Source organism: Rhipicephalus sanguineus, chromosome 4, assembly GCF_013339695.2.
Source record: "Rhipicephalus sanguineus isolate Rsan-2018 chromosome 4, BIME_Rsan_1.4, whole genome shotgun sequence".
NCBI lineage: Eukaryota > Metazoa > Arthropoda > Arachnida > Ixodida > Ixodidae > Rhipicephalus > Rhipicephalus sanguineus.
The window spans coordinates 76,649,992-76,673,445 of NC_051179.1; the positions used below are offsets into that span (position 1 = coordinate 76,649,992).

Sequence of the window (23,454 nt, forward strand, 5' to 3'; positions counted from 1 at the left end):
TCTACCATGAATACCTGCCAACAATAGCTCAACTTCATGTTGTCCTAAAAAGTGAAAACAGCAGTGACTTTCAAAGAGCCTTTTGGACAAAATAGAACTGTTCAGCCCGTTATATATATAGGAATACGAGTGGCAGAGGCGGCTGTGTTACTGAGAACCGGCTATAGTTATACATGTATAGGAACTTGGCTCAGCTAAAAGGCCAAGACAATTCGAAATGCCCATTGGGAAAAAAAGTGGGCTACTATTACGCTTGCGCAGACAAAGACAGAAGTTGTATCAAGATGTAAGAAGAAAACATGAAGATAAACAAACTGTCGCTTCTCTTTCATTAGTAGAACTGTTTATAATAGATAAATTCACTGAAAAGATGCGCGTAAGAGAATGCAAATTAGCAAATTAGGCCTTCCTGTGTGACGACGCGAGTACATGTTTTCGCTCCATATACTTTACACGTTTTCGTTCCGCCAGCAAGGGCTCTTATTCGTCCACGTAGAAACAGCGTGTCGGGCGCTGTGACCGCTGCATTGCTTCCTTATTTGGTATTGGATATCCTGTCATAACTTTTCGCCACATATCGTCCTAATTTTCCCGCAATATAAAACGTTACTTAGTCACCTTTTCATTAACACAGGCATATATATATATATATATATATATATATATATATATATAATATATATATATATATGTGTATATATATATATATATATATATATATATATATACATGCATATATATATATATATATATATATATATATATATATATATATATATATATATATATATATATATATATATATATATATATATATATATATATATATATATATATATATATATATATATATATATATATATATATATATTATATATATATATATATATATATATATATATATATATATATATAATATATATATATATATATATATATATATATATATATATAAGCACATTCGACGTGTACAGTGCACGTGGCTACAGTTTTTCAGTTTTCTAGAATAATCTTAAAAGGAGTCGCTTGGAAGGGGATGGGGGACGGACGCAGCTATCACCGGCTCCTGTCGGTATATATAGACACGCAGGAACTAACGTCCCCCGGCTCCTCCTCCTCACCACCGCAACCGTCATTATCATCAATGCGATCATCATATTAATCAACATCAGTATTAAAGCCAATGATACGAAAATAAGGTCTACCAAATATGCCCCGGCCAAACGCACAATTACTTCGTTCTGTCATTTGTTTCGAGACCCGCCACCGTGGTCTAGCGGTTATGGTGCTGGACTGCTGACCCGAAGGTCGCGGGATCGAATCCCGGCCGCGGCGGCCACATTTTCGATGGAGGCGAAAAATGCTTGAGGCCCGTGTACTTAGATTTAGGAGCATGCTAAAGAACCTCAGGTGGTCGAAATTTCCGGAGCCCTCTCCACTACTGAGTCCCTCATAATCATGTCATGGTTTTCGGGCGTTAAACTTCAGCAATCATTATATATTTGTTCCGAGCGCGTTGCACCTACTAATTCGCTGTATACATGTCATTGCTGGCTCGCACGGAAGCGTCGACTATGCGGGGAACGAAGGCACAGATACGGAGGAGCACGCTGAAGCCAAACGATACTGCGGGCCACATGATCCCGTATCGCGCATGCTCTGAACGCCAACCGGTCGAAGCTCATGGGAGAAACGCGCCAGAATTTTGGATCGTTGCAACACGGATGGCCTTTTTTGTAGCCTTGGGATAGATGCGATCGCGCTAAAATTTGTTGGTGTACTGCTGTTGGGGTACTTCATTGGCTGCTATCGAGGAGGGGGGGGTGGAGTTAGAGAGTTACACCGTGGCTACAACTAAATGGGGTTGACACAATGTATTGATGAGTCAACCAACAAAAATGAAGCAACCGCGAAAAATATTTGCGCTTCAGTTGAACACGGTTTGAGGAAAGCATGGGACTTCTAAGCTCTTTTTTAAAAAACAATTCAGTCACTATAGTATGAATGTTCGCTTTTTACCACGGCAGAAAAGAAAGACGCAGAAATAAATACATTTTTTATCATTAGTTATTACTACTGCTATTAACTTATGTCACCGTCAACGGACAAGTTTTTCGCTGTCACATGTGAAATTTGACACATCAGTCCGCGCTAAACTTGACACCATCGATGGCTATATGTCACAGCTAGCAGAAACGAAGCCATTTAGTATATGCCCCACTTTACGGGGCATACCGAAACGCCTGTCAGAGCTGTCATTGTGGATCTTGATGGGCGATAACTGCAGCCACGATGTAGACAGGCATACTATTATATAGAGAAAAATATATTAACTCCCGCACGGACGGCGTATGAGATAAGCGAGATAGGAATACAACGCCAGATCATGCATATGCATGTCTCACGCTCCTCATTTAAAAAAACGTCATGTGCCTTCGGCATTAGGCAGCTGTGCACATGTGGTGGTGTTCTTGTCAGGACATTTGGAACGCACTGCGCTGCCTCAAACACACACACACACACACACACACACACACACACACACACACACACACACACACACACACACACACACACACACACACACACACACACACACACACACACACACACACACACACACACACACACACACACACACACACACACACACACACACACACACACACGCGCGATCTCAGAGATCATGAGAGGACCTCCTCATTATCTCTGCTTTTTTTTCGTAACATCATCGCGATATCTTAGTTCCTTACTTATACCAAATTCATGTGCCTTTTCCCAAATGCCAACGTACTATGTGAAATTTAAACTGTGATGATTTGTTGCTGCTATATTGCAACATAACTATGTACAGACGGGTCCACTGTTAAAGGGAACGCTTGCGTGAAGTATATGTCTAGATTTATAGATCCATTGGAAAAGCATCGTGGCTTAGATTTGCATACGACTACTGGTGGTTGACAGTTCAGACTCCTTTTGAGAGACCGTGCACGAGCCAAGTTTCCACGTGAACGTGTACTACCGGTTATGATCTCTCATGGTATCGGCGGTATTCATAAATGATAATAATAATATCGCGTTAATCTTCTAAACCTCAATGAAGAAATAATCAGAAAACCGTAATTGATGTTGACAGTTTACACAGGCTTTTAAGAAAACATGACCGACAATTACCATACTTCCTAAGGCGAAATTTGAGCGCGGCTCTATACGCATGTTTTCATTTCACGATAAACCGAGGCAAAGGATTTCAGAGAGACATGCGCAAGGGTCGTAATAAGTTGCCGGGCCATTGTCCCGTGATGGCAGCGCGGCCTGGGAACTTTTGAACACCCCTGTACGTATATACGTGCGGTTACAGACAACTTTTTATTTTCCTCCGCCCATACTCTTCCTTCGGGAAACATCAATCTCGAAGTTCTCGATGCTCATGATGGAAGCCTCATTACCAGAGAATTTGGTTGATAGAAGTTCGAAGCGCTGGACTAGGCTTCTCAGAGACTATAGGTCTATGAAAGCGTGTCGCGAGATCGTCACAGTATATGTGGGCGGAGTGAACGCCGCTGATTCTCTGCTCGGGCAGCTCGTTTAGCAGCTGCGGTATACACGAAGCGATTCCACCAGTTGCGCCTCATTGTTCAGAAAGAACGGTCGAAAATCTGATCTGCGGGTAGAGCGCGTCGGCTTTAATACACGACTCGTCAAAGGTTCCAAAGTATAATCGCGTGGTTTCTAGAAAGCGCTACACAATTCGCGTCGCGCATGCAATCACGTTACAAATATTATGGCGCCACATCGCAGTCTCGCGCAGCACTCTCTTTCCTTGCTCGCCTCTTTTATCTCTTGCTGTGCTCGTTCAACGCAATTTTTTTTTCCTGCAAAATAACGCTACCAGCGTTTGGTTGCGACTGAATCCAAAATATGCCCACTTGCAAACATTTATCCGACGCATCTAAATCGGCTCATACTAAAAATTACGATTGATGTGTCTTCTCTTATTACCCGTGTATGTATGCAGAAACCAAAATTGAAAACTGCGGTGTGCTGAGAAAGGAAATAATAAAATTAGTTTTTGTGTGTTCCAATTTTAAAAGACTTCCGTGTAACATGCTTTAAGGCTCGTCATGGAGGCTAAACTGGACTCGCAGTCAGACAAGATCCGTTTGGCACACATTATTTCTTGCGGGTTGTATGATCTCGTCATTGGATATTTATACGAGCTAAAACGAAACAGATACGCAATCAAAGCAACGAAAATGTACATACTGTGCGCCAAATGAGCGACGATAAAGCTAATACAAGTACTGGCGAAAATTCTCGTGTTATATGTTATTTGCGTTTGGAAGTTTCGGTCAAATTAACGAAGTACGGATTTTCCTAAGTACGAAATTATAAAGAAATCCGAATTGTGGAAAAATATTATTATACGTTCTCATGTTTGTACGCATCATAGCGACTCTGTCGATTGAAACTCAACTGAGACATTTTAAAATCCTTATTCTGGTTAATTTTACAATTATTCTCTCTGTGGCGCTAATAGCGATATTCGCTTGTTCATATGACTTGGCAACGCTTTAGCGACTTATATTGGATGTACAGGCCTTTTTTCTGTCTTTTTTTTTTACGTATCTCTGGGTCCAATATATCTGGCTTCCTTAACACTACGGGGAAAAGAAGGGGTTTCAGGTTCTGATCCTCAATCTTGAATAGTTTATCTTTACTGACTTGTGCACAGTTGCGGAAGCTTTAGGACGTCCTGTTCTATTATTTTTAACTGAATATTCAACTCCCTGTCTCACAGCAATTAGCTTAAAGCACTCTTACCGCTCGATTTCTCTCGTAATAACCTCACTATCATCCTCCTTCATCACTTAACTATATATATTTTTGGAGACGAGGCGGTGACAATTTAGTTGACAAAACTTTTCATACATCTAAGTGAATTGATCAAGAAATTTAAAGACACGTGCGCCTGCTGTCCCAGACGCCTGATTTACTTATATCTTGTCGCTGACCAATCTTGCAAAAAAAAAAACAAAAAAAAACAAACATGCACACGGATTACTTGCACTTGCTTCTGAGACCATCGCAGGTTTCGCGCATGATCAACTATGATAAAGCAGCTTGAAAAGGGTACGACAGGTTTAATGATTAACATGCATCTAACAAAATCTCTGCACAATCCGAAAGAGAAGTAAATAGAGAAGAGAATAATACATTTTGTCTGCACTGAGCTACAGTATCTCGATAGCCTACACAATCATTTGCGTTGTACCACAGATGAACACAAGCACAACAGGAAGCTAAATGCGCATCGCAGCAAAATAAATATGTGGTGCGCCGTGATCGCGAGGACATATGTATGTGTATAACTGTGTATATATATTTTTTTCGCGGCTCAATTGGACCACTGTACGAGCATATGCCACCAAAAAAGAAACGAGGCTGAAACTTGTAGCTTCCCCGTTTAGTTGTGTGCATTGTGAATAGTGGTGTAGCGATGGCGTAGCGGTATTAGAAGATCAGCCCCGCGAGCAACAGGGCCGTGGTTTGAATCGCGGTGCTTCACAATTCCCCAGCGGATCAAAAAAAAAAAAAAGAAGAAGAAGAAAAACGCGAGTTGATGGACTTGTGTAATTAGACAGGGGTGCCGCCTCACACCGTTGACTAGAGCCGGCACTGTACTCCCTCACCAGACAAGAATTGACCTCCCTAGTGCAGTACTTAGCCACTACATCCTATATGAATACAACAATCAACCCCCTGGGTTCAACTTAAATTGAGGATGACAGCAATTCATGTAAAATTATATGAGCAACCTTAAAGAACAAGAAGGGAAAAAATTGGGTAAGGGAGCAAACGTGCGTTAAGGACGTATTAGTCGGAATCAAGAAAGCATGGGCAGGGCACGCAGCGAGCAGGCAAGATAACCGCTGGGCATTGAGAGTAAAAGAGTGGATTCCAAGAGAAGCGCGCCATTGGGAAGCAGAACGTAATGTGGTCAGATGAGATTAAGAAGTTGGCGGGGATAACTTGCCCGCATGCAGCAAACGCAGGACCGGGTTAGTTGGAGAAACGTGAGAGAGGCCTTTTTTCCACAGTGGACAGTCAAACTGATGATGATTGCGCTGACTTGCATCCTGGACGAACAAAATTTACGTTTCTAAAAGCCCGAAATTTCGTAGAGAGCTCCAGTGCATGGCTGTTCGTATATTGCGACAGTCGAATGCATCTACAGCCAAAAAAAAAAAGTGTTTAACGGATAAGTTCGGTTAGTTTTACAAGCAAAATGCACTAAGAGCAGAAATACCGGACGATATTTGACCGCGCCTCAACAGAAACTGAACTGATAACGGGCGATTAGCAAACGTCCGCAACTCAGGACGACATCAAGAAAGGACATATTTCGACAGTTGTTACTATATATATATATATATATATATATATATATATATATATGTATATATATATATATATATATATATATATACACCTCCGGGCAGAGTGTCACCCCGGTCCTCCCACCCGTACGTTGTTAGACCTATTGTGTCTAGAGTTGATGTTTACAAGCATTCTCTGCTGGTCAAAACAATTGAAGGATGGAATCAACTAAGCCCTAAAATGTTTGAAGGTGTGAATTCGCTCGCGAGTTTCGAAGAAAAGCTTCAGTCACTCGGTGTCTAATTTTGAGATTCCTATTGTTATGTATACTTGCACAACATCATTTCTATGCTGCTGTTTTGTATTTCCTTATGCGCTGTTAATACATTTGTTTTCGAGTTCGCATTGTGCTGTTTGTGCTATGCTGTTTGTGTATTTTCTATGCTGTTTGCATATATTCTTCCAGTGATGTAAACTTTCCCACCCGTTAACAGCCGGAAAAGGCTCACAGTATTGAAAATAAATAAAATAAATAAATACCCCTGAAATCCCGAACACAGTAATAAAGTTATTTTTAAAATTAATCTGAAGTCCTCCGTTACGGCGTGCCTCACGATAATATAGTGATATTGGCCCGCAAAACCCCTCCAAGTATTATTATTAACAGAAAACAAAGGTCAGCGGAGACACAACAGTGTTTATATATTTATAGAATGACATCCATTTGCACGGGTATCTGCAATAGACGTAGTGATAGCGGAAGACGTTACACGTGACCTTGGAATCGGTAAAATTGCGCAAGAAACAATCCCGAGGACGTTCAAGAGGCGTGGAGGAATGATTTGTGGCTTCGGTATCCTTCCTGCGGCTGTTGACGTCATCACACACGTCTTCCGGAGTTGGCACGACTGATGCCAGCATGTTATATTTTCGTGATTACACCAATCGTGCATTGTAATGCGCGTTGACTATACAAGTATTTTCAAAGGTACTGGAAATGATGGTTACATTATACTCAGCTGTACCCATGAAGTCAGAAGCCAGCGGTAGTCAATTCTCGGCAGTGCAGTTTAGCTGTACTTCAGTTAGATTCTATTGAGAATGCGGATGCCAGTACTGAGATTATGCGAGTTCTGAAGGTTGCGGTGCAAACAGTGCAACCCAACACACAATGTTACAGCTTCATCTCACTGTTTATGGAAATGTAAGCGCAGAATGTGAGAAAGTTGGGCTTGTTGGCACTGATTCATCAAGTTCATCATGACAGAATGTAGGGCGTGCTGACACTTACAAAAGAAAAGAGCCAGACAATACAAAAATGCAACCAGCGCATCCATGGCCTATCAAATACGTTGGAAGTAATCATTTTGTCCATGTATGCATGGTAGTCTGGCTTCCTATATATATTTAAATGGCACATTTGAACAAATAAGTGCTGTGCTTTTCACGACCGTTTATAAGCGCAGCCTGTAGTTTGCCAATTCAGTGATGTGCAGAGTGGCGACTTGAATTTTTGTATGGAAGAACAAATGAAATTTTCTGTGATTCTAAAGTTTCAAAAAGCCTGGAATGTGTTGTCTGTCGGATCATTCAGCAGCGGGGCGGTTTATTGACAGCGAAAATGACCGAGGAGTTTTTCGACTAGTTTTTCAGCCGATATACACACCCTCCAAAAGAAATTACGGACGATATTCACTTGCACTTAAAAAGAAAACTGAGTTGGCATGCCAGTCATTAATAAGAACCGAGTCGCAAACGAACACGCACCGGAGTGGCCATCAGGTCAGAAGATGATACATCTACGACGAACACAACCTTAACTCTCAAGAGGATATCATTGCAACGTATCCCAAACACTCAATCAACCAAACACTATATGGCATGATCGAGTTAAGAGCTGACGAGTGATTCTCTGGTTTCTCGAAATTCAACTTTAGAAGTCTTAATTGAAGCATGAAGATCTGTTAAAGAGAGACTTCAATGTGCACTAATCAGCGATTATCAAATCAACAATCAGCACTGTCAAGCTTATTGTGCTCCAGTGGCAGAATTTTCCCAATATTAGGCTTTGCATGCAGACCTATACACAGAACAAAACATTTCATTGCGTTTCATTACACGGGGTTGTATACATGCGGTCTTTGATATTTTTTAATGCAGTTAGTTTGCTGCTTTGCCTGCGTGGCATGCGCAAAACAAATCAGCACCATAGATGCGTTACATGCTCGCAAGAAATTACAGAGAAAGAAATGAATATGATACTACCACGTGTAATACGAGACTATACAGCAAATCATTTCATTCAGTCGACCACGCCAAGCTCTGAGTATATCATAAGAAAAAGGGAACCTCTTAACACCCCCTCTTCAGTTAACTAAAGAAAACCTTCAAAGGGGACAACACGCAATCATTAAGACAGATCTTGGTAACACAGGCGGGTTTGTTAGGTTTGTATTCTTTCCGCTCATTTGCCTAAATTATTCACAGAATATGTGCTCAAATACTGCGATTCGGAAGACATGTATATAAGGGAGCGAAAATCGGAGTAACAAAGGTAACGAACTTACGGTATATAGATTATACACTATATTTCAATAGGGGAATTTAAATTAACTTAATGACCCCACTCAGAAGGTAACAGAAAATGCTGTTTTTTGTTCCAGACATTAACAATTCTAAGTTAGGAAAAAAAGGCGAAGAACAGATGACTCAGTTAAACCATGCAATAATAGTTTTGGTGAAATATATATGTTTTCTACATGAGCCCGAAGAGAGAAAATTGTCTGCTATACGTGTGCTGTATATTGTATACATGTATTACTGGGAAGACACGCAGTTCATGGACATTAAAAGATAATTAAAAACAATTAAGGACGTCATACTAAACGTAAGACACGTCTGGTTGACGTATTTCCAGTGGCAATATGCATGGGTCCGAGTCATGAAGCTTGGGCAAATATGAAAAAAAAAATGGAAACAATAAAGCTATAGACAATATATTCCGAGCTATGCAGTGATTACATATTTTTTTAGAATTTCAAGGAATGGGAAAACAAATCAATCTCTCGGTCATGGCGGAGAATAATCCCGAACGGTTTTTCACTTGTTTCTTTTTCTCGAAGCACTGGTCCAGAGACTAATGTTTTCTATAATTTTTTCTTGTCATGTAGGCTACCAAATCAATAAAGCGTCAGTTACTGGCAGGCAAACTTCCTAAAACGAAAGAGAAGACGAGCTAGCCCCCGTACACGAGACGGATGGCTTGATGGCATTCTTTATAGCACGGGAAGAAGTCTCGGTGAGCTTACATGTAATAAACAGATCTCAGTGGCGTCTGTGTGTATTCGTGCATGTAGGAGTCAACAGACACTCGACGGCACTTAACAACACCATGTATTGTGTCATGTAGCTATTTGTGTGCTCGACCCACAGCGACACTAATATAACCATTAACATGGAGAACACTGTAACGTCTAAAACCGTTATAGCATATATATCGTGCAAAGCACTGCGCATCATCGCCTTCTAGGTTTGTAATTCTCACTGTGATGGCTGAGTGCATGGTCCAACACACTGCTGTAAGCATGCGTCACAGATCGATGTTTCTGCTCGCAACAGTATATGTGCGCATACAATTTCACCTCAGCGTTTGAGGTCTTGTCAGCTCTTGTGGTTTGTTATACGCATTCAAAATTCGGCAGAAAGTGATGTATCGAGGATAAGGACGAGATGTACACAAGAAAATATTTCACTACATCGCGATTTCACGAATACAATGACCGCGTCGCGCTAATCGAGTGGTTTACCGGGCAAAATAATAATAACATACATTCAGGGGGCTATTGTCGCATGGTAAGATTCTATTTCTGAAGCCATTAATTCCTTACGCATTTGTGCAGATGTAATGTAAATGCATTCGTTCCCGCGCACAACATTGACGACATCACTATGACAGCGTCGTGACTCTTCAGGTGAGTGCATCAGGCCCAAGCTCGATTTATCGTTTTCAGCCATAAGTATGGTGAATTATTGGTAGTGACTGCGCGAACGGGGCGCTCGTCATGTATGCGTTTCGGTGGTTCTCGTTGCACGGTGATGTTAAAGACTTCGATTGCGGCCAATCATTTATCGACGAGTGCTTGTAGAGCAATAAAATTGCGAGGAACAGACGTGGGCATGATCTCATGGTATAGCGAAAAGAGCCGAAGCAACGAGGCGTCATCTCTCTTACCGGCCGGACTTGGTGATCACCATCTCGGTGCCGAACGTGTGAAACCTCTCCCACAGTTCCTTAGCCTCGAGCGTCACTTTGGGGTCGTCCTGCACACCGTCGTCTTCGGGCTCCAGCCCGGGAGGTGGTCTCAACAGGGGTCCGCCGCGGTGTGCCGCGGCCGCGGCGAGCAACTCCTCGGCCGACAGCGGTGGGGGTCCCGGCCCCGGGTGCAACTTTGGGAACAGCGCGGCGGCGGGAAATCCGGCGGCCGCCGCTGCGGCGAAGTACGGCGACGCCTGTGCACTGGCGGCACCACTGAGAAGCGAGTGTACCGAGAAGTCCGGTGGCGTCGGTCTCAGAAACGGCTGGAACGCCATCGCGGCGGCGGCGGCAGCGGCGGCTTCGGCCGGCGACGAGCGCATTTCCAGCGGCGGCGCAGGATGCAGCGAGGGGCAGCCCGCCGCTCTGTCACCGTGCTCAGCCGCCACGGCTCTGTGGGGGCGCCGGCAGGCGCGACACAACCCGCGACACGCACGCACACACTCACACAAGAGGCGCGCGCGCGCGTGAGAGAGCGACGCCGAAGCGACGCGCAGGATGCTGCTGCGGTGGTGGCCGGAGGCGTGCCTACGCCGCGCGAAAATGACGGGCCCCCTGTGCGCGCACACGCACGCACACACAGCCAAGCGCGCCGCCGGGGGCTTTCACGCGGCGCGCGGTAGAGGGGGGTCGAACCGCGGTGCAAGAGTGTCGCGGAGGTGGGGGGTGCCGTTGGTGATTAGCTATTCTCGCGTCGAGGGCGCCGGCGGCGCCGCCATAGCGGCGCCGGGGCCGTGACGTGGGCCCCGAAGACGCCGCCATTCGCCGGCCCCCGAGAACGGACCGGCCCGGATAATGAGAGGGGCGTTGAATCCGCCACCTCCGACGCCGCCGTGGAAGCCACCCCCCCTCGCCACGCCGTCACTCTCGCGCCTTGCCACTCAAGAGCTGCAAGGCGCCAGAGCCAGCTGTTCCGAGCGTCTCTCTTTTTCCTCCTCTGCTCTCTCCACATCACTTTTTCATTTTTTCTTTTTGTCAATCTTCAAAGCCTTTTGCTACACAGCTTAGTGGTGAACAGTGAAGAGAGCACGATTGGGACCGACATTGTCCTTGCCGATGGTTTCATACAGCTGGGCAAACTCCCGCGAAGAAGTCTACTTAGCGTTCTTTCTTTTCTGAACCACCACGCCAAGAGCCGATCGAAACTGATGCATTTTCCAACTTTTTCCCCCCTCTCGAACGGTCTAAAACGGAGCGTTTTTCGGAGGCAAAGCTGCCGCGGTCGACACGAAACTTGCCGCCACTGTCACCCCCGTCTTCTCTTCCCCTCTGCCTCCAGCCGTCGTTCTCGACGGAGGCGGAGCTTGGGGTAGGCGGTTCCCGAGAAGTGACGTCACGCGTGACGCAGACGAGAGGGGCGTCAGCAGCGCCGCCGCTCACCTCAGCCGCCTTCAGTCGCAACTCCGTTCTCTCGCCGGAAGCGTTGCGTCTTCCCTCGTCGGTGCCGGCGATTATTGTCCAGTGACCGCGCCTTTGCCTAGCGTGTCGGCGTGCCTGTTGTGGGGGTGTTTGGGAGCATTCCCGCTGCTTGTTCTCTTTCTAGGCCCTGCCCGCCGCTCGTCTCTTCGCGTGCGCCTCAACTCCACGACCACAACTCTCCACGTTCGTGAGTGGCGATTCTGCGTGACCCACTTGGCAACGCGCGCGCTCCGACGTTATCGCTGATGGTCCTTCGGTGGACCGGGCGGGCTGGCGTGGCGTCGGAAAAACGACGCGCGGCGGCAAACACGATTCGAATAACGGCGCCCGCCTCCTCTCTTCTTCGTGTCCGCTTCTCGCTGTTCCGTTCGAGTTGCCATTGTTTGAGTCAAGACGAAAGTTCCACCTTGGCTTCTCTCTCACGCGTCCGACTTCAACCATTGTTTTCGCCGTGGGTGGCAACGATCTGGTGGGCCCTCCGTGTTCGTTCGTCTTTCCTGCTACGCCTACTCGCGATGCGCGCCTGCTTTAGGAGTATCCAATGCTTACAGGCGCAGTTTCGTGTCCGCGAAACAGCCTCATGCAGTATTTTGATTGCGTGCCGAATGCCTTCTGTGTCCTTCGTAGATACGCTTGGCGGCTCGCCACCGGCCGTATTTGTTTCGCGATGATAATGGCGCCTCGAAGAAGCCCGTCTGAAAGGGGTCATTTTCCATGCACATCGCTGAGACCGCAGCGCGTATTTTTACGAAGTGGCCTAATAAAGGTATGCAATCCCTCTGTATATGCTTGTCTTGCACTAACGTCGCTTCGCAGTGGTATTCAGATCGCGTTTTGAACACGCAAGGCGAAATAAATAGCAGTGCACGTTATAGGAAAACAAGAAAAGAAGATGAAAAAAAAAAAAAACATCGAGAGGTCATAACTGGGACTCCAGATGCAGCGTATAGATATATCATCTCGAAGTGTGGTTTTAGGATGTGAAATTAGAAACAGTGTCATATTTGCGAATGGCTCCATCAGTCTGCCTAAATTAGCAATATAAAGATCAGAATTTACGATATTGTTCTTAGAGGTATGTTCTTCAAGAACTCTATGCGACGTTTCGTTAGAAAACAAATACAGACGTTTATTGGCGTATCTAAGAAAGGTGCCGACATGGAATCTTCGAACTTACAGCCATTTTAGTTGTGACATTTAACATTTGCCAGTCACCTCTTTAATATTATATCAAACATGACTATTTGCTTGCATCTGCTATTAAGAGCAGTATTAGATCTGCGAGGAGTTTCGTAAATATAGGACCTGGTGTATACGAACCTAGCTACACAGATTTCACTCTGCATCATTTTCGCGCGACTAGAAAAAATTGCATGTTCACAACTTTCGTACTGGAAAGATGTATAGAACTTTTATGGCTATGCAGTTCACTAACACCGAGTAGCCGCTGTTTAAATTGATCGCTCGTGTTCATAAGAAAGTGTCCCGCTAAAGAACTGTTTCTAAATGAAAATTTTAAACCAATCCTGAAAGTGAAGGTCCTTCTAATCACCGCAGACGTATACGTTGGAATGCATACACTTTCATGTGGATGCGGTTTACCGCCTTTTTGGAAAACAGGCCTACGCCCTAAATGTCATTGAATTTTATTGTTGCTATATGAAAGGAAGAGCCGTACCTCTTTTAAGTTCAATAATCCTTTTTACATTTGGCGTATGGATTCCTAATAGTAATACTAATTAAGAAAATGGAGTAAGAACTGAAGAAGGACGTTAAAGCTAAGCAGAATCTCAAAATTCATAGTTTTTGTCGCCTTCATCTGTACATATATAAGCAATAGGTGTACGAGATATATATTGTGTGAAGAGTGGCCATGGCTCGGAGGCTAGAGTGATAAGGACCAGAATATAACTGCCGGCCCGCAGCAAGGGGGCTGTTTCTGTGTCGTTCCTTTACAATGGCGCAGTCGACAGGATTCGAACTTGTGCGGGGAAACCACATTCTTAATCAGGTTCTGGTTAAATGCTGGCTATATCCAGGAAACCAGACGGAAAATGTCTGTTTTCCTGGCTATATCCGGCACTTTAAGCGGGGCCTGATTAAGAGTGGATTAAGATCTCACGGAATCGTTTCTTTACAACATCCACAGTGGAACACCACCTCTCCGGGTGCTGCAAACATTAGTCGACACTTTAAGAGGTGTCAGAGGAGCGATGGTTAGACCACTGTTTGGAGAGCTTCCGCAACGCGTGGAGCCATCTGTGAGAGGAAAGGTGAACTACATGCTCCCTGTTGCTGCTCCCTGACTCGCTCATCGATTTTTCGCTCCGCGTTCAAATCCCGTCGGGTCCAATATCTTGCGCACGGGCCACTTGGAGTGCGCGAGCCATAGGTCGGTAAACTCACTCATGAGTCGATTCACTCAGACTCACTCATACTCTTATCGAGCCATGAGTCCGGGCGAGTAATATTTTCGTGAGTTTGGGTCCGAGGCAGTTCGGTTGAGACAAATTTTAGTGAGTATCAGTCCGAGTGAGTCCGGTTGAGGAAAATTTTGCTGAGTCTGAGTCCGAGTGAGCCTCAAGCATAAAATATATGTCTTGAGTGAGTCTGAGTGAGCTCCCAATTTTTTTGCTGAGAAATGCAGATAACTACTCAACTTCAACATTACTATCAGCCTTATGACGACTCACGTTGATGCTCACTTCTAGTCACAGATACTTCAACGTAATAGCGTTCATACGCCAGCTCAATATTTATTGATCAGAAGCGTGCCTTGACCCCCTCCCACCCCCCGCAAAATTTTTCAAAGGAAGTTCTTGATAAAAATATCTCGTGTGAGTCATACCTTTCAATAAAAATGTCCTTACTGGACTGCAGTCACTGATAAGTCGCACGTGTAGGTAGGAGATCAAAATGCGTTATCGTAGAGCACCGATTATGCGAGCTATTGGCGTTTAAGTGCGTTGAAATCTTGATCGAAAAAGCTAATTATACGCTAACGGACTCATGAGTCGACTCACTCAGTCTCACTCAGACTCAGATCGAGCCGTGAGTCTGAGTCTGAGTGAGTCCGATTGAGTAATATTTAGATGAGTCTGAGTCCGAGTGAGCCCTAAGGGCAAAATATATCCCATGAGTGAGTCTGAGTGAGCTCCACATTTTTTGGCGACCTATGGCGCGAGCAACGGTCATGTTAGCGGGCTGCCATCGGCTGGCGCATCATAGTCGTTATCTGGGCCTCCCGCTATTTAGTGCGTTTTCGGTCGTCGATGCTGGTTCCGCGATATGGCCTTCCGAGTAGATATAGTTTTTGCGCCTCCATCCGTACGTACGCAGGTCTTATATTTCCACATTCGAATATCTCTTGTTCTCCTCAAGAATGGATTAAACGCTCCTGCTTCTTGATTGTAATTTTGCAGAGGATATCTCACGCTTCGTGGAACCGCTGACATATCAAACAATAATAGTAAAGATTGATATTACATATATAGTATGATAATATATGTATATATGCATATAATATACATTGATCTCTGTGTGTGTGACAATAAAGATCTAAGTAATAAAGATGTATATCCTCGCCGCACCTCTACAATGCTCTTGGAGCAAACTCGGGATTCTATAGTAAGTCAATAAAATTGTAACCACATTTGCGGACTCCTGAGTCTCTCACTTATTCACAACGTAACTTTACCTTCGACTGTGAAAATTCGTGAAGTAAAGCATTTAAACCTGGTTTTTTTGGTCAGACACTTAATCATGTTATCTGTCGATATGCTCGTATGGATAATTAAGCAGCGCACCAGCTACAGAGGTGGAAGTGATCTCGGAAATAAGCGTAAAAGCAATCTACAGAATGTTCACGCCCCGCAGAGGGCACGTGCAAGCAAGCTTCTGTCCTCAATTCATAAACTTTCGCAAAATATGGGGATAAGTCTTCTCTTTTTTGAGTATGTAGTTCAGGTTCCTTTCAACAGGCGATGACAAATGGACATGCACCAATTATCTCATTTTCTATTTATCTTGCAACGTGTCAGTCCGGTTGCTCTGCGTTAAAAAAAAAGGTTCAAATTAGTGGGAAGCTGCCGTTACGTTTCGTGTGTTCATTCGAAATTTATCTCTGCCCGCAATAAACTGAAGTTGAAAGAAAGTGAGCTCTAGCTCACTATGCGTCTCACACCTCTAGGCAAAGTCGCAATCTAACGCCACGCTTCCATAGTGAGAACACAGGCGAGAGAGCCTTACGCCTTTAGGTCCTTTGGACGCCCTGTAGCAGCTCTCCTTCTTGAATGCGCTTGACAATGTAATATGACAATATTCGTCATCTTTCCTTATGTCTGACGTAACCCTGGCTACGATTTACACTTTATTCATTAATTAGGCAACCATTAACATATATAAGTACAGGTTACCATGAATACATACTACTACACCTGCAAGTGAGACTTCGATACACCCCATTTCGTAACACATCTTCTCTTGAAGGGGCAATTAAGATTAGTCATGGTCATCATACGGAGTGGGCGTTGGCCGCTGCAGCGATAATCATCACGCGAAAGCTGTTTTCCGTTTAGTTCACACTAACGGCTCTAATCATTATGACCCACAGTAACGAACTCAGCCTCAGAAGATCGCTTCTCCTCACTAACAATATTATTGAGGTAAAGCCTGCTTTTACGAAAAAGTCGTTAAGGCAAACCGCAGCGAAAATGTCACTTTTGCTATCTTTTCCTCAAAGAAAAGAAACCACTTTGGCTGCGGCAACACTTTCATCTTGAACAATATCTTGGAGCCTTCGTGTCGCGCAATGCATTTACAAAAGACCACACAGGTATTACAGCGATTTTTGAGGGATATACCGGCCTGATTAACTGTCAACGACTCGGAGCACATAACACTTTACCACGTCGACAATATCAACAGTGTGTTTTTTTCCTTTCAATATTTCTTTCCCCTTCAACAGTTGAGTGTATAGCAAACCAGGCCCAGACCTGGCTAAACCCCTGCCGTTCATTTTTTTTTTTTTTAGAGCGAAAGCTGTTATGAGATCATTTCAACGGCCGTTTTTGGCGCCGTAGTTGTCCGCCGCCGTGTCCGTAACCGCTATCGCCCGAAATAAGAAAAAAAATTTAATAAGAAGAACTTTCCAGGATGGAACGAGGTTCGAACGTGGGCCCTCTGCGTGGGAGCCCAGTGTTCTACCTCGGAGCCATGCCGGTGCTTGAAACTGCATTGCAAAAAGACCCTATACAGGCTTCATGTAGGGAAGGAACCACATTAACATATGTAATGTAGTGTGGTCGAAGAGTAAAATAACAACCAGGCGTCACACAAACGCGAATTCTGTAACCGGGTGTCACACAATGAGAATTGCGCAACGAGTGGGTTGTTGAATGCTTCCAACCCATTACAAAGGCCTCTGCGATGATTCTTCATCGTCATCAGCCACAGCATCAACAGTGCACATAATGCCTTACAGCTGTTTAGCAGGTACCACGGCTCTCCGTAGAATGACGAAAAATTGCATAGTGGCTGTTCCCTCTTTCACAAAAGTTATGACGATTTATAGCCTAGTGGGTTCCTCGCAAGTGCACTACTATTGTTTGCCAAGGAAGCCCATAAGGCTCTCATGATCCATTTGCTCAGGATCTCAATAAAGTTAACTCCCTCTCTCTCGCTCTCCGTTTCTCTGGTTAACGTATGTTATAAAGCGTGGTGGGACAGTTAAATAACAACTGGGCGTCACACAATATGAATTACGTAACTAGTGGGTCGTTTAAAGCTTCCAACCCATTAGAAAGGGCTCAGCCATAATTCTTCATCCCCATCAACCGTCGCATCAACAAAGCGCACATAATGCCTTACAGATGGTACCTCGCTTCTCCGCAGAATAACGAACAATGTCGTGGTGGGTGCTTCCCAACATCCCAAAAATTATGATTTTTGGCGTAGTGGGTACGTTGGTAATGTACTTGTATTAGTAGCCCCAAAGGAGTTTGTAACGGGCTGTAGAAATGCCGCTCTTCCAGCTTTCGCTGTGACTGTGCTGCGGTTTCCGCGCAGGCCTGGCGTTTTTTGTTGTTGTTCAGCGAAAAGACACAACCCAATGTATAAAATTTCATTTTGTTGATATTAGCAATCCAGCAAGACGCAAGTGAACTATGCCACTTTCCGGAAATTCTATCCGTGTACGAGAAACTCGATGTTGATGGGAGTTGGCGGGAACTGTTAAGTGGAATTCTGTACCTGTCAGCGCCCAGAAAAAGATTCCTAGGCGGCGCATGCGCCACTGATAGCAGCGTGACACATAATTTGCACCTGAGTGCACGAGCGAGAACTTATCGTTAATTTCGTCGCACACGTTTCCCTTACATACCAGCTCCGTTTAAGAGTCTCCCGGTCGCTTTGATCTCTAGGGCGCTACTCACTTCGTGCGTTATATTAAAAAATATAGATACTTGCGGTGGTATAGCTTGACGGGTAAAGTGCCGGTCGAGAGCGTGGGCTAGACTTCGATGGGGATGAAATGCAAGGACGGCCGTGTATTTAGATATAGGTGCATCTTAAAGGACCACCAGGCGGGAAAAATTAATCCGGACTGTTCCAGTGCGGCGTGCCTCGTAATCATACGGAGGTTTTCAATCAATCGATAATTTTTATTTAGCGCTTCAAAGAGCGGAGGGCATGAGAATAGAAAGCTCTAAGGAACTTTACAAGGCTTCCCAGCCTATCAGCAGCATCCACTCGCGGCCTACGTACCTTGCGCACATAAACATAAGAAAACATTATGTCAACTTCGTGCTATAGTGTTGCCAAGCCTGAAGGCTCGGCTGCAACCGAACCAGCAACCACGGGCTTAGCAGCGTAGCAGCGCTGTATACGCTATTATAGCGCAAAAGCCAGTATACATATATGAGCGATGGGAAGGTGTCCTGCGCAGCTCGCAACCGGAGCTATACAAGCTTCGAACATTATACACTGGGCCAGAGAGGTCGCCAGAGCACAACATCAGTGTCCGGTCATCTGAGCGGCTGGAAGGCCCATAGTCATGGTCGTCGACACACCCCCCTTTCCTCATCCTTTTCTTAACCTCACATGATCCTCTCGTGAAGTTAATAAAGTTGTTTACCTACTTATACGTACGGAAGGCTACGTTTTATTCGAATCGGCAAGCTGTGCTCCTTCAGAACACAAAGCGACCCTTTGATGCACCGAATGTGCGAGGAGTTAACCATGCGAATCATTTCCAAAGATAGCTTACGTCTAGCCGTTTTGTAAGTTATATATACTATATCTTGCTTTGAGTTTCTTATTCTGAGATGAATGGTGACCTTGGAGAACGGGCGCCTTTCTGTAACTAGCCAAGTGCGTACTTGATGCATGTTTAACCTACACTGTAAGCAAAAAAAAGCCGAGATGGGAGTAAATAGACTTGTCCTCTAGCGCACGCCCCGATGGGGGTTTTTATACTCCGTCCAGGCGGAGTAAAAAATTTACCCCCCTCAAGGACGGAGGTTTTGGATGGACTAAGGGGAGTATTTATTTACATCCATCGGGGAGCTTTTCCAGGTAAGTATGGGAGTAAATTTTTATAACCATCCAAAAAAAATGCTTTTCGCTGTCGCACCATGCGCCAGAGAATATTTAATTAGCATCGAAGCACGCAAAGTCGATCACACGTACACAAACATGCACACAATGTTTGCAAAGTAATACAACACTCATCCTGACAACCACTCGCCACTCGCGCTTCACAACCAAACTCTAGTCACCGGGTATATATAGGCACCACATCTTGACCTCCAATGTAGCTCGGATGGGACACTCCTTTACCGCGTAATTAAGCACCAAACATTCATGGCGTACGTGTAAATTTGCGGTGGGCTTATAGATACTACTGAGGTACACCTGTCTTTTACTATAAACCCGCCCAACATTCAACGCCTTTTTAATTAGCGAATTTTGTTTATCAGCGGGCACTCTCTCGCATGGGATGTATCCGCCTTAGCAGTACTGTGCGTGAGTCTGTAAAATGCACCTAATCGTACACGAACCACGAGCGGCCGTGCACGAACGTTTCAGCGGCACACATTCAGCAACACCGGCGTAGAACCACGCCGCCCCGCCGGTATACCGCGTTGTTGCCGACGGCGTCGCTAGGCATCTCGCAGGAGTACGGCATGGCTATACGACGAACGACAGCTCGCGATCACAAAATGCTTGCTGCTGTGCAGTTTTCGTCGCCGTTATTTTACACACACAATAAAAAAACAGGTGTCCGCTATCCGCGTTAAGCTACGGAGCGATGCACTTACAACGAACGAGACGGCTCGTAGTCGCGGTTCCTGTTGCTCGCTGTGCAGCGGCGGCCGCATGTTGGTTCAATCTATCTCGTATCGGCGCTCGCCTTCTCGCTATACGTTTGACAACGGTGGTTGCATGGCACAAAGAGGCAATTTAAACTTACTCATTCCAGCAGCTTTTATTTTCTGTGAAACATATTCTTTGCTTCGCCATGGCGACCGGTGTGGCTGTGCGAGTTCGCTACGCGCCGCCGGCTTGGTACCGACGACGTAGCGAAGCCTTCTTAGCGCTTAGAAGTTGCAGCCGGTGAAACATCGGTTCGGTGACACTCCGAGAAGCAAGCGTTGCCGGTGGTCGGGGCGAGCGCGTCGCCGGCGCAGCTCTCACACCGGCCGCCGGCCGGCTTGATGCCGACGACGTCGACGACGTAGCGAAGCCTACTTCTTACTGCTTCGAAGTTTTTGCCGGTGAAACTCCAGAAAGAACCCGCTGACGATCGCAACAGCTTACTTTTGTTACCGATGAAATTATTCTTCGCGCTTCTTCGTAACTCGGCACGTTGAAGCGAGGTATCCGTGGCGTGTCGGAGGCTTGCACTCGTGTGCATGGGCATTGCCGCTTGACGAGAGAATAAACACGGGACAGCCAGCTCGATGTGTTCGCGGTCGGACGCTGGCGCGAGTTGAACTTGTCTCTGACCAGAACGGTTCAGTGGAGAAAATAGTCCTACACGTCTACACAAACCAACCGGCCGTTGCAAATCCTCGCTGCAAATCGTCGCTGCAAACAGATGCCCGTACACACACGCACATTCACACACGCACGCACATCACGACCAAAAATGGTTTCTAAAACTCCCATAGGGAGTTTCTAACCACGTGTCACGCACGTCACGACCAAAAATACTTTTTAAACCTCCCATAGGGAGTTTCTAACCACGTGATCTAAAACTCCGTGGGGAGTTTAACAAGGTCATGTCGTTCATAAACTCCCTCATTAAGCAAGGGGCGTTTTACGACGACATGTGCCGACTTCACTCCGCTACCACGGAGTAAATGATTGGGGCATGGGGGTTTTAGGGGCTCATATGCTGGAAAAGCTCCCATCTCGGCTAATTTTTGTTTACAGTGTATACGTGCATTCGCTGTTTGTAAAAATGCATTTTTGGAACCCGTGTATCCGTGCGTAATTTTGCAGCACATGCGGTATCAGCATCACTGACGCGAAAATCATCAATTGCGCACTCCATGGCATGCAGATAAGTCTCCGAATGGGTATCACTCGAGATCTATAAGGGCGGGACACTCTGACATAAATTTATTTTATTATCGGACAGCTCACGGCCGTTAGCGAAACGAACTTGCTCGACGTCACTGAGTTATGCAATCGCTATGTGTAAAAGGACAAAATTCTTAAGCGTTTTAATCCTCCATCGCCGTAACTACGATAACGCAACCGGCACTACCGTATATTACACGATCTACTCTGTCACGCGCGCATTTAGCGGGAACTCTTGCCAAAGTGTTTCGTCATCAGCTTCCGTGTTACCTCCGCCCATTAGTCTTTCTTTCTTTCTTTCTTTCTTTCTTTCTTTCTTTCTTTCTTTCTTTCTTTCTTTCTTTCTTTCTTTCTTTCTTCCTTTCTTTCTTTCTTTCTTTCTTTGTGTCTTTCTGTCTTTCTTTCTTTCTTTCTTTCTTTCTTCACATGTGCAACTATGTGACCACGTCCACGTCTTCCACTTCGCCATCATCGTCAGATAGATAGATAGATAGATAGATAGATAGATAGATAGATAGATAGATAGATAGATAGATAGATAGATAGATAGATAGATAGATAGATAGATAGATAGATAGATAGATAGATAGATAGATAGATAGATAGATAGATAGATAGATGTTCCTGAAGAAGCACGTGCGGTTTATCAAGCCATTTCCAGAAGAAGATTAACAGTTCAGTTAAAGTCCAGCGCCTTTTTATCTTCTGTATTTAGGAGTTCGAGTGAACGTGTGTTCTTTCGAAGAGCGCTGGTTCTTCCATATCATTCAGGGAGATTATTAGTGAAGCGTGGTGGGCATCGCTCCACGCCCAGACAGCTACAGACAACTGAGCAGGCCCGTAGCCATGGGGGGGGGGGGGGCGAATTTTTGATGATACATGGTGTTTTACCGAAAATAAACAATGAAAACAGGCGTTTTTCTCCAATAGTCAAGGCTTTCAGCAAGTGCCCCCCCCCCTCGAAAAAAATTCCTGGCTACGGGCCTGCAACTGAGTGATATGAAGATTTATTTATTTATTTATTTATTTATTTATTTATTTTTTATTTATTTATTTATTTATTTATTTATTTATTTATTCATTTATTACAGCCAACTTGTTTTACAAGCCATAGGCAGGAGCGGACTGTACAAAAGAAAATGTTGAGCAATCTGTGAGAACAATTCGAAACAAATCTGTGAAATAAAACTAAAAACAGTGCTGAGCAATCTTTACAGTATGTGAAACACAGGAAACAATAGAATCCAGTAAAACACACGCAATGATACAGGTGAAAATACTCGCAAGAAAATACAGAGATCACAGAGTGAAATTTTGACAGTTTAGGACAAATAAAAATAACTATGAGGGAAAAAAAAGACAAGGATGTGCAAAAGAGCGCATGTTGACACAGTAGTCTTCTCGACAACGAAAAGAGGGGTGTAATGGCTCTTCTTTCAATGTCGCACGCCATCTGTAAAACGGCAGACGCTGGGAAACACCCTCCGGTCATAGATGAGCGAGAGCGTGCATGAACGACGACATGGTGCTTTATATAGCTACGAAAGCAATCCAAATATGGCAGATGTTCAGGGGAAGATACTAGCTTTAAGCGATGAAAAATCCTCGAACACGGGCTGTCGCTGGAGCCGACGTTTCGGCAAGTGGTCTTGTTCTTCAAGGCAGCAACTGTTGCTGCTCTGAAGAAGAGAAGGCCATTGTCCAAACGTTGGCTCTAGCGACAATCCCTGTTCGAGGATTTTTCCTCTCTTCTTCAC

At 44.9% G+C, this 23,454-nt stretch overlaps 1 protein-coding gene across 3 annotated transcripts in view; it reads right to left on the bottom strand.

Moving 5' to 3' along the window:
* Positions 1-11,238, bottom strand: part of LOC119390264 (optomotor-blind protein) — a 110,518-nt gene extending 99,280 nt beyond the window's left edge. For 2 of the 3 annotated variants that reach the window (XM_049414708.1, XM_049414707.1), the window contains exon 1: positions 10,613-11,238. In XM_049414708.1, the coding sequence (XP_049270665.1) occupies positions 10,613-11,016 (404 nt within the window). In that variant the 5' untranslated portion in view covers positions 11,017-11,238. The remainder of the gene's footprint in view (positions 1-10,612) is intronic. The other variant, XM_037657841.2, reaches the window with a different exon arrangement.
* Positions 11,239-23,454: the final 12,216 nt, after the last annotated feature.